At 37.2% G+C, this 12,776-nt stretch overlaps 1 protein-coding gene across 3 annotated transcripts in view; it reads right to left on the bottom strand.

The window, feature by feature from the left end:
* Window positions 1–331: 331 nt before the first annotated feature.
* LOC115209602 (trifunctional purine biosynthetic protein adenosine-3) overlaps window positions 332–12,776 on the bottom strand; it is a 57,435-nt gene continuing 44,990 nt past the window's right edge. For 2 of the 3 annotated variants that reach the window (XM_029778042.2, XM_036501470.1), the window contains exons 16-21: window positions 11,082–11,235; window positions 9,205–9,315; window positions 8,328–8,464; window positions 7,070–7,187; window positions 5,721–5,860; window positions 332–651 (exon numbers count right to left, since the gene is read on the bottom strand). In XM_029778042.2, coding sequence (XP_029633902.1) covers window positions 460–651; window positions 5,721–5,860; window positions 7,070–7,187; window positions 8,328–8,464; window positions 9,205–9,315; window positions 11,082–11,235 — 852 coding nt within the window. In that variant the 3' untranslated portion in view covers window positions 332–459. Of the gene's footprint in view, window positions 652–5,720; window positions 5,861–7,069; window positions 7,188–8,327; window positions 8,465–9,204; window positions 9,318–11,081; window positions 11,236–12,776 lie in introns of all 3 variants that reach the window. The other variant, XM_036501471.1, reaches the window with a different exon arrangement.

The raw sequence follows: 12,776 nt of genomic DNA, 5'->3' as shown, positions 1-12,776 counted from the left end.
TCTTGTATTTCTAGTTATACATCATTTTGAAAGTATTGGTTTAGAACACACACAATGTTCCAGGCTGGATTTGAACTTGCAATTTTTATTTTGAAGTTTTTAGAAATAAAAATTTGGAATTCAAATCCAAAATGGAACACTATACATATTCATTCGTATTGCTTCCATAAACTCTGAAACAGTTCATTGTTTTAAACAGACAAGTTTGAACATATCCAACCAAATGACTATTTAACCAAATTCCTAAAAAACAAAAAAGTAGTTATTGATTGCACTATTTTTATCCAAGCTCTAAAACAAACTTTTAAGAAATATAGGAGAGAGAAAAAAATGGGGTACAAAACTGAGTATTTTAATGAGATTCATAAGCAAACCAGTTTGTGTTTTTCTTTCTTTTTTTTTTTCCTGTAAACATTTGTTTGCAATGCAAATTCTTTTCCCAGCTATTGTGAAAGTGGCTCAACACCAATCTCGCCATAATATTTTACCATTTTCTTGCAATAAAATCTCTCCACTAGCAAGAAGCTCAAGAGCTTCAGGGTAAGCAACGTGTTCAAGTTGCTTGACTCTTTCTGATAAAGTATCTTCTGTGTCATTAGGATAAACTGGTGCAGATTTCTGAACCAATATAGCTCCAGAGTCTACTTCAGGCTGATTTAAAAAAACAAAAAAAAGTGATGAAAAATAAATTGGAAAAAGAAGTGACATATTTGTTTAGACAGTATACACAATGTCTCAAGACCAAACGCATTAATACAATTACACCAATTTTTGTTTTGTAAACACACGAGACAAATACCATAAATCCTCGAGTATAGTCAGCCCTTGAGTATAATATGCAGGGGATTTTTAGGGGGCAGTACCTCTGAAAGACCTAAACCTTGTGTATAATACGCACCCCTTATCTAACTTGAGTCAAGGAGGTCTATATAACGTCCTTGGTTTGTAAAAATGTATACGGTTACGTACCTTATTATTATTGTATATATAACATAATGCAAATGTGTAGCTTTTTTGTGCATTTCGTTTGCAGAAAATAAAGAAATAACAGTAATAACGTTTAATAAATGTTGCTTACTGCAAGTTATGGATGATTCTTTTATGACTTCATTGCTTACAGGCTTAGCTTAAGGTATTTTCGCGTCTGACATCACAAAATACGTCTGAATAAACATTGCCGAACAGCAAATAGAGACTCGGACATTGCTTAGAAAATAATTTTCATTTTTAATCTCATATATAGTACACACTAGGGATTTTGACCTTTAAATTTTGTGAAAAAAATGCGGATTATACACGAGGATTTATGGTAACTGAAATCTTAGTTAGTTTTTATTTGTTTTGATCAACAAGCTGTAGCTATGTTGATACCAATGGCAATGAAATCATAGAAGCATTACTATGAAAGATTATTCATCACCATCATCCTTTAATGCCCGTTTTCCATGCAGGTTTGACCTCTGATTTAGCTTGGTTTCTATGGTTGAGTGCCCTTCCTAACACCAACCACTTTACAGTGTGTGCTGGGTGCTTTTTAATGTGTCACTGGTACAAGGCTCTTGCAGGTCAATGCTCTTCATCAGCAGGGTGGGCAGCATTAACACTTCAGCTGTGGGTGGAAAATGCATGAAAGAAAGATAATCTTCCCAACATGAACTCAACAGAGGGACCAGATATTCTAATTGACAGACAGGACAATTAAAATCATGAAGGAAAAGCCCCTGATTGATTGGTGATCACTGCAGATACATAAGCCTGCCATATCTGTCCAAACTGGTCAGGTCCAGCCTCTCACACCTATCCTACAATGTCATGCTAAAACAACCATATCATCAAAATCTTGAAGTTATGAGATAATGCATGATTAATTTAAAACTATGAATATTTGACAGAGTAATCTGAATGCTAAAGGGTTAAAATATCTGGCAGTATAGAATATGGTCTTCTTAGACACACAGAGTCAATCAGGTTGTATGAAAGGAGACTATACTCAAAGGCTACATTATAGAGCAATCGTATGACATTGAGCCTTTTGGAGGAGATGTTAAAAGATGATTGGTGATTTACTGTTCAAAACTTATCCACCTTGGTAAAAACAAGGGCCTTAAAGTATGTTGTTTTGTTTATGCTCCCCACAACCTATCTTCTTAACACCGATCCTTTCATCACTCTTCTAATTACAGCCCTATTTCAGCTGTTGTAATTATAATAATGAGAGCAAGGGTGCCCATATTTCATCCCCTGCAATTTTCTGCTATCAGTTCCCTGCTTTCCTTAGAGCCACCTCCCCATGTTGCAATCTCAGTATCATCCCATACCAATATTCACCTGTATACCTCTGATCTCCACCCACACCACTGAGTATCCCTTCCTCTCTCCCTACACTTTAAATCATCTTATTTCTTGTCTATAAAGTCTTATTACACTGCTGCTCTCCACTCCACCCTTTTCTTTTTGCACTGCCACTTATCATCTGCCCCGCCTCTGTCCTGCTTCTATTTCCTTCACCATAACTGATATATGCTATTGACCATATCTCTGCTCCTGTTTGCCATTCATTGCATCACCGATGTCCCTACTTCTAACCATCAGTTGCTCACCTCATGTACAAGCTTATTTTGTTCCTCAGTTCCTATCTTTCTCATGTTTGCCCTCTTGTACATTGTCTAAGCATTTCATCATGACCATCTTTACATTTTCAGCTGGGCGTAGCCGTGTATCTGCTCTACAGTAAGATACCCATTCCTATCCCTATCAATACCTGGCATAAGCCACCTTCCTCAGTTAAAGAGTCTTGTTTTGTTAGGTACTTGGAGATCTCATTAATGCTGGTGACACAAAAAAGCACCCAGTACACTATGAAGTGGTTGGCATTAGGAAATTATTGAAACCATGTAAGAACAGACACTTGAGTCTTCTAACCTGTTGGATGCTGTTAAACTGTCCAATCCATTCCAACATGGAACATGCACACTAAATGATGATGATGGTAATATTTTCAAGACAAACAGCAGAGTGACCTTATCGATCAATTCTGATTAAAATAGAAACAAAGTACATATAACATCCATGGATATCCACTGATATTGTGGCACTATATCCACTGATATAGGTGGCACGTAAAAAGCACCCACTACACTCACGGAGTGGTTGGCGTTAGGAAGGGCATCAGCTGTAGAAACGTTGCCAGATAAGAGTGGAGCCTGGTGCAGCCTTCTGGCTTCCCAGATCCCTGGTCGAACCGTCCAACCCATGCTAGCATGGAGAACGGACGTTAAACGATGATGATGATGATTGTGAAGGTCTGTGACTTAGTGGTCACAGGGTTTGGCTAATGATTAGAATGTTGTGGGTTCAATTCCTGAACTGGACAGGACACTGTGTCCTTAAGCAAGGTATTTCATTTCATGTTTCAGTCTGCGCAACCAAAACAGATACCAGCTGAGTCCTGGTGCATCTCTCCCTCTCTCTCCTTCCAGCTGTTGCATCCTGAACGTTTTATTGAGCCAATGAGAAGTCTGAGAGGGTGTCTATCTACTGGCTACTACATCAGTGCCTAAAACAAATACTCTTTTCTATTCTAGGCACAAGGCCCAAAATTTTGGGGAGGGGGGGCAATAAATTAGAACGACACCAGTACATAACTGGTACTTAATTTATTGACCTCAAAAGGATGAAAGGCAAAGTCGACCTCTCGGCGGAATTTGAACTCAGAACGTAAAGATGAACAAAATACCTATCTCTTTACTACCCACAAGGTGCTAAACACAGACGAGACAAACAAGGACAAACGGATTAAGTCGATTAAATCGACCCCAGTGTGTAACTGGTACTTAATTTATCAACGCTGAAAGGATGAAAGGCAAAGTCGACCTTGGCGGAATTTGAACTCAGAATGTAACGGCAAACGAAATACGGTTACGTATTTCGCCTGGTGTGCTAACGTTTCTGCCAGCTCACCGCCTTGCCTAAAACAAATATTGAAAGCATGGAATATGTTACCAAGGTATACTAGCTTGAAATAATGGCTGGTTGTACTTATTCATTGAGATTAAATGTTGGCAACTCTATATTTTACATTTAATTCCTATTTTCAGGAGTGTACTTTTGGCTCATTACCCAAAAAGCAGTCTTGAAAATAATTTTTTTTCTTTTATTCTTTTACTTGTTTCAGTCATCACTGCCTTTCGTTGAACAAATCGACTCCAGAACTTATTCTTTATAAGCTTAGTACTTATTCTATTGGTCTCTTTTGCTGAACTGCTAAGTTATGGGGTCATAAATGCACCAACATCAGTTGTCACGTGATGATGGGCGGACAAACACAGACACACAAACATACACATGTTGGGCTTCTTTCAGCTTCCGTCTCCCAAATCCATTCTCAAGGTTTCAGTTGGCCTGAGGCTATAGTAGAAGACACTTGCCGAAGGTGGCATGCAGTGGGACTAAACCTGGAAACGTGGTTGGGAAGCAAGCTACTTACTACACAGCTATGCCTGTCTATTTACTTAGAAAAGTTTGGAGGTACATCATCATCACTGTTTTAACTTCCACTTTTCTATATGCTTGCATGGCTCAGATGGGATTTGTTGTAGATTTATTTAACAGCTAGATACCTTTCTTATCACCAACTCTCACTCGTTTCTAAACAAGGCAATACATCCTTATGGCTGGACATGTTTTCACAGAAGACTGATGATGAGGGACATTGCTTGTATGATAGAGGTGCTCTTTTTGTATCTACTGCATTATGTCAAGACAACACACATGTATGCACATATATGATGGGCTTCTTTCAGTTTCTGCCTACCAACTCTCACAAGTCTTTGTTCAGCGTGAGGATATAGCAGATGACATTCAAGGAAACATGAACCCAAACCAAAGCTAGGGAAGCATACTTCTTAATCATATAGCCATGCCTCAATCTATTCAATATTAAATGAATAGATTCAAAAGCTAAAACACTGCAAAGTGTATTGTAACCAGTGATGTATAACAACATCCAATAGTTTGGTCAATCATGTGATACTGCAATTCAACATTATTTTATTCTTTTACTTGTTTCAGTCATTTGACTGCAGCCATGCTGGAGCACCACCTTTAGTTGAACAAATTGACCCCAGGACTTATTCTTTGCAAGCCTAGTACTTATTCTATCAGTCTCTTTTGCCGAACTGCTAAGTTATGGGGACATAAACAGACGTTGTCAAGCAATGGTGGGGAGGACAAACACAGATACACATACATACACACAGGGTAAAGACCCCCTTCGGTCATGAATGACCATGGGATTGCACCTAGAAAGTTACCCTCCTAGACACAAGTCCGGGCAAGATTGTTTATGGAAGACCAGCAGTCGCCCATGCATACCAGCCTCCCCTCTCCACGCCACCAGTGTTATCCAAGGAAAAGAGTAAGGTCAATACAGCTTGGCACCAGTGACGTCGCAACTCATTTCTACAGCTGAGTGAACTGGAGCAACGTGAAATAAAGTGCCTTGCTCAAGAACACAACACGCAGCCCGGTCCGGGATTCGAGCTCACAACCTCACGATTGTAAGCTCGACGCTCTAACCACTGAGCCATGCGCCTTCAAACATATATATATATATATATTCAACATGTTTATCATAAGTACAGTGAAGTTTCATGAGATATAGTGTTGAAGACGAGGAAATTACAAACTACAATAAAAAAAAAAATGGTGATAACACTTACTGCAACAAAATGTACAGAACATCCAGTCAATTTTACACCTGCTTCAAGCACTAGTTTGTGTGCATTCGCTCCTTTAAATGATGGAAGTAAAGATGGATGTACATTTAGCATTGCCCCTTGCCATTTCCTTACAAAAGGAGCTGTAAATGAAAAAAAAATCAAATATAGATTTCATCTGTAAAACAAACATGGATATTGGATTAGTAATGAGGTTATATATCTTTAAAAAAAAAGCATGGAGTGTGTTGTTCAGTCCTCAGCCAGCTCTGCTAAAGTAGACCTATGATCAAAGACATTCCAGGTTTTTGTTCATCATGTCTTTTTTGAGTTCAGTTCTGTTGTGCAGTACGTTGCAACAAAGATCTATTATAACCCAGAGCTGACTAAAGTCTTGTGAATGGTTTCTGATGGGTAGAAATTGAAAGAAGCCCTCCTCTTCCACTTCATCATCGTTGTTTTAACATCTACTTTTCCATGCTTGCATAAGGCAAATGGAATTCTATAAGGCAGATTTTCTCCAGGTGGATGCCTTTCTTGTCAATTTTTACTTATTTCCAATCATCACTCTGGGAATTGAAACCGCAACACCCTAATCACTAGACCATGCACCTTCACATGTGTGCATGCGTGTGACTAATGCAGAGACTGAACTCATACACATTGGGTAAACTATTACACTGAACACTTGATGTTATCTCTTACATTCATTATCAGGTTGTTCTGTAGGACAATCCCTTGAATTTGGTAAAATATTCTGATTCAAAATTCTGAGTATGTTATTGCCCATGAGAAGTATCTGAAGGATGCTGGATGATACAACAGTCAAAACATTGTGGTATCACTTTTTGGCACAAAGTCAAACTACATTTCATCTAAGCTAATTCTTTTCCTAATTAGTTGCGTGATGACTCTCAATAATTTTCATAAACTGATCCTTTGGCTTGATGCCTCTGTAATGTCCTTATCCAATGCATCACCTTTGCCTCCACAGCAGTCAAAGATGATATTACTATTCCAGTTACTAACATCTTCCTGTTCTACCTGACTGATTATATGGGTAGTTAGAGTACCTTACTCTACTAGACATTTTAATAATCTCGGTGAGTATCACCAATAGACCAGTAGCTTTACCTGCCCTCATATCCTTAAATACTTTATCAACCATATTGCTGCCAACTTGTGTTAGATCTACGACTAGTAGATACTCTCTCTTCTGTGCATTTTCCACATTTAAAAGCCTTTCATGATAGTACCTCCATGTCTCTTACTTTTCAGCAGTTCCTCTATGTTTACAAAACATTCAAAGACAAATTACATTAATATCTTTGAAGGCTTTCTGTAGATCTTACCTGAGAGAATTCTCATGAAACCAGCAAGGCACACAATCTCTATTTTCGCACGAATAAGTTCTTCATGAACAAATTCATCAAACGCTTCTCGGCTTTTGAATTCCTTATGGTTGATGACCTACAGAAAATATGAAAATGTTAAATGTTGCATATATAATGAAAAAAATATAAACAAAATGAAGCAGTGCTGTATTGCTGAAGACTAGGTATTTGGTTTTTTCTATACCACATTCCAAGAAATCTGAAAATGAGAGAGAGAAGTAACAACAGTGCCACTTAGAGAGAAAAGTATGAGGAATCAGTGAAATTGGTCGACTGGGGATTGAAACCATATCACAAACAGCATTCCAAGAGCTTACAACCACTGGATGTTACATACATGGCATTATATGTATCAAGTTATGATCCATAAAAACAAGTTGTATTGACTGAGTAGTCAATAGGCTGGACAATTTAGTCTATTGCTTATGTCCTTGTGCAGGTTACAACACATAGCTTGCTTTGATTTATCTACCAAGCATAGAAATCATTATCAATTGTACTTTATATTTTTAGAAATTAATGATAGGAAAGACATCTGCCCTAACAATTTTGTATTATGTTATAAAAACATGAATTTTCCATGAATATATTAGAAATAGCCTTATGAGAGGATAGTCAAAATGAGATAATTTGGCAACAGAGCAGAGTGAACTATGTGGTCATGGAATACTGAAAGCACAAGTTCTATTGGGCCAGACATGTCACAAGGTTCACAGACAACAGGTGGACCCATACAGTTGCCGAGTGGTATTCAAGAGATTGGAAAGGGCTATTTGGAAAGCCTCTACAATGATGAGAAGACAATCTAATTAAGCAACTTGGGTCATGATGGAAAAGAATGGTGCAATTAAGACAGAATTTGAAGCACATTGTGACCAGCAGTGTCTAACAGCATATGATGGTCTGGTCAATACTGTAATATCAGACGTCATTGAGAATTTAGATATTTTCTTACTGATGGAGAAAATATATTTAAATTAGAAGCCTTTCCTAATACTGACTGTTCAATTATGAAATGGAAATAACCCAGTTATTTTTTATTGATATCGAATTTACTCACTTTTTGTGCAATTTTGCACATTCATTGTTTTAATTCAATTCTCAAATCATCTAAACAATAAAGGAATCAAATGCTTGGATTTCTTAAATCCAAGGCACTAATGGAAAAATGTATTTGTTGATGTTTAGATAAAGAAAAGATCATAGCAGTACAAACCATGGTAGGAATATTAGCACGTTGAGCACGATTAAGACCTCCGACATTTGGCTTGTTTGAAATCACCAGGGCAATCTCAGCTGAGCTATTGTTCTGTGGATTTTGGGTAAAGTTTATCAGTGATTGGAGATTCGTCCCTGGAATAAAATAGATTAGTAAAAAATAATTTCTACTTAATTATTACAAAACTGAAACTGTCTTTACAACTGCTTATGTAATCAGCTTTACAAGCAAGGTAATATTTTCTCATAGCTAAACATTTTCTTTATGGGAGACTGGAAATGAAAAACCTCGTTTGTAAGATGACAATGCTCATTTACAACCGTCATATGATGTCTAGACAAAGGTACACACAGACAGAAACGCAACAAGTTTCTTTCAGCTTCTGTTTACCAAATCTACACACTAGGCCATGTGGAGGCACATGGCCTAGTGGTTAGAGCAGCAGACTCGCAGTCGAAGGATCACGGGTTCGAATCTCAGACCGAGCGATGTGTGTGTTTATGAGCGAAACACCTAAGCTCCACGCGGCTCTGGCAGAAGGTAATGGCGAACTTCTGCTGACTCTTTCGCCACAACTTTCTGCCATTCTTTCCTCCTGCATCTTGCAGCTCACCTGCGACCGACCAGTGTCCCATCCAGGTGGGGAACCTATACTCCAAGGAAACCGGGAAACAGGCCCTTATGAGCCAGGCGTGGCTTGAGAAGGAACAAACAAAATCTACTCACTAGACTTTGGTTATCCTGAGGCTAAGATAAGAGAAAGACACTTTCCCAAGGTACTGTGCAGTAGGACTGAACCAAAGACTCACATGATGAGAAGTAAGTTTCTTAACCATTCAGCCATGCCTGATGGCAATGAAAATATATGTATTACCTGAGCCAGATATGAGTACAGCAACTTTTTTCTTCTGGTCATTTTTTAACTTTGAAATACAACTGCCCTGCAATGCTGGAGCCAAATTCATCAAATTAACACTCAGGTTATCTGTAAATAGAAGTTGTTGGTGATTTCATTTTAGTGAAAATATACAAAGATATCAAAATAAAAAGATTCTAGTTGGCTTCAGTCCATATATAATTTCTGTTGAACATTTCATCCAAGGAGTCTGTATTCAGGATGAGCTACATATGTTCTATAAGATTTTTTTCTAAATATTTCATAATTTCCTTACTTTTAATAACCATACACACCAACAACATGCCTTTATGTAGCTGATCAACCTGCTGGAAATAGCAGCCTCATTTCATGGTTTTAAAGGTACAGCAGTGGATAATAGTCCTAACTTCAGGAGGGTCATTATGCCAATAACAAATACACACACACTGGTTCTGTTTCACTGCATTATTTTTTGTTTGTAAGTTGGTTAACCATTTAGCCAATCAATTGATTGATTAATAATTTGGTCAATCAATCAACCAGCTAGGTTTGTCAAAGTCCTTTTATTTCTATTTGTGATCTCATCAATGAGGTCATAAAGTGAGACAACAGACTAACCTGAAGCATAGAGGGCATGTTATGGATGAGATCACAAATGACAATGAAAGGACTTTGAAATACCTAAGTGATTGACTGACCAAATGATTAATGAAACAATCAATTATTTAATTGGTTAGATTGATTAACCAATTGACTAATATATAAATAACAGAAGTAAAATAGAACCAATGGATGTGTTAATTATTGGCATAATGACCCTACTGAAATACAATATATGCTTCAACATGAGTTCACATCAAGAATCTTGCAAACCAAATATTAAACAAAAAAAGTCCTAAATACATTAATGAAAAAAAAATGACTTTTATTTAAATGGCTTTGATTACAGGATAAGTCTGATCCATCACCAAATCTTCCCTGGGATTATACGACAACTATTATACCCTGAGTATCCTGTTGTCTATTTCAGTCATGACATTCCATCCTGCTTACAGGAAAAGTATGTCTGAGGTTACATTATTCAAGATGTCCTCAGGACTTAACTCTATTCTCTCTTTGCACAACCCCTCATAGTTCATTTGACAGCTGCAAAGCTCTTTCTGTTGTATTTATGGTATATGTATAATTATTACTATTTTTTCTTTGTGTGCATATAGCTGTAAGGTCTACTGCTGTTATATATGCATAATTCGTTGTCTGTTGTATTTATATAATGTCTTGTTTCTTTCTGTCTTAGCACACATTCACTAGCTTTTTCCCAGTAGCTTAATAAACATACTGGCACCTGCAAAAATTGAACAGTATCAAAGGTAATTGGCATGAAATTGTTATACTTTGCATCTTTGACTGAAGAGGAAAACTCAGCTCTGAATATTCTGTGTATTTTGTTGTTGTCTAATTTCCCATCCATTTAGTTTTTGTCTATTTTCTGTTCACTCTGCTTTCGTGCAACTTTTCTCCTTGTCGTATTCTTTCTATTCAACTCTTGATACACCTGTTGCCTATTTTTCTGTCTTTGATTGCATTGTTTAAATAGATGTATTCGTATATGATATGTTGTAACCTTCAATGCTGGCTATAATTTCTATAGAAAGCCTGCAGAGATAACTTAAAAGAAAAAGCATGAATGAATAGCACTGCTAACACAGCTAGGACACAGTATTGACTAATAAACCTTTAATTACTTAGTAATATATCATGGTTGCATAACAAAATTTGGTGTCTATCCACACCAATAAAATTCACTGTTGGTGCAAGATGTTTAAATCATCAAACTAATTAAGGATTGATGTGAGAAAGGAAGAGAGACCTACCTTGTTGTTTAACAACTGATCCAATAATCCAAGATTTTTCTCCAGAATTTTCTAAACTTTTCCTAACAAAGTTTGCTTGCTGGTTTTCAACAATAAGTATAGCACCAATTCCACAATTGTAGGTCCTTGCCATCTCACTTTCAGAAACCTTTCCCTGTTTAAAACAACCAAATAAATCTCAGTAATAAGGATTAGAGCTAGGTTTAAGGGTTAAAAATCACAATTAATAAGTCAATATTAACAGTGTTTATAATTTTTAAGCAGAGGAAAGATTAAAAAACAAACAAGCATGATATTTGTAATTGTTAGAAGTATTTTACAGCTTCAGTTCATCACAGCATCATCCAGGCAGATATAAAATGGGGGTAAATGTCTGGCTTTCAAGAAGATAAAATGAGGCAAAAAACGAATAACAAAAAAACAAAAAAAGCTAGTAGTAAACGTTATCATCATCGTCATCATCATTTAACATCTGCTTTCCATGCTGGCATGGGTTGGACGGTTTGACTGAGGACTGGCAAGCCAGGAGGCTGCACCAAGCTCCAATCTGATCTGGTAAGGTTTCTACAGGTGGATGCCCTTCCTAATGCCAACCACTCCCAGTATGTAGTGGGTGCTTTTTATGTGCCACCAGCATGGGGGCCCAGTCAGGTGGCACTGGCATCAACCATGTTCAGATGGTGCTTTTTACATGCCACTAGCATGGGAGCCAGTCAGGCGGGTAAAAATTAAACCATTACATGCATGAGAAAGATTTTGCCAAATGAATTGATCCCAGCATATTACTGGTAGCTATTTTATCATCCTTTGATTGATAAAGTGCCAAGTTATCCCTAGAGGGATCTGAACTCAAAATAGATAGAGAAAACAGAGATAATGCTAAAGATTACTCATTTTCCCAACATAGGAATAGTGATAGTTGTGTGATAAAAAGAAGTTTTGAGCTTGATCTCACTGCATGACACAGTTCTTTCTGAAAGTCATGTGCTGTTGTCTGACTTTGTAGGCATGCCCATGTGTGTTCAACACATGGAGCTCAAAGAGGTACTCAAGGTGGTTGTTGGCAAAATGGTTAATAATTTTTGGATGTTTACCAAGTTAGTTGTCAGACGTTGGAGCTTTAATGTATCTATGCCCAGGGAAGCAAGGTGTTCAGAGTATGGTAGATACCTGATGAAGGGTATTCGCTTGGTTGCACGTTATTGAACAGTTTCCAGGAGGTCGATGGCCTGAACAAGATAGGGGTTCCAGACTGGTGAAGCAAATTCCAAGTATGCCCACACCATAGCCATCTACAGCCTTAAATAGACAGCTGAAGAGCGGCTGACAAAGATCTTGCAGAGTGATGCTAAGACACCCTCGGCCTTCTTGACAATATCGAAATAATCAGTCATTATTATCTCATTTCACTTTCATCTCTTCAGTATTCATAAATGCAGATACTTTCAACTATAAAATTATCATCTTTATTATTCAAATTCTTAAAATTCAATCTTTCTAGACAGATTAAAATTTAGATGAAATGTTGTAACAGATTATTCAAAAATTTGAATAATCTATAGTTAAGATCTATTTTTTTAACTGACAGTCTTTTGTCAGACATTTGATCTTGAATTATGCAGATTTTAATCTTAGAGTGGATTTACAGTGAAAGGCAGCAAGAAATTGTCAACTGGGATTTCCTATTGAAAGCAG

The sequence above is a fragment of the Octopus sinensis genome, linkage group LG3, assembly GCF_006345805.1.
Source record: "Octopus sinensis linkage group LG3, ASM634580v1, whole genome shotgun sequence".
Classification (NCBI taxonomy): Eukaryota; Metazoa; Mollusca; class Cephalopoda; order Octopoda; family Octopodidae; genus Octopus; species Octopus sinensis.
This window is presented reverse-complemented; position numbering and strand designations above follow the sequence as displayed.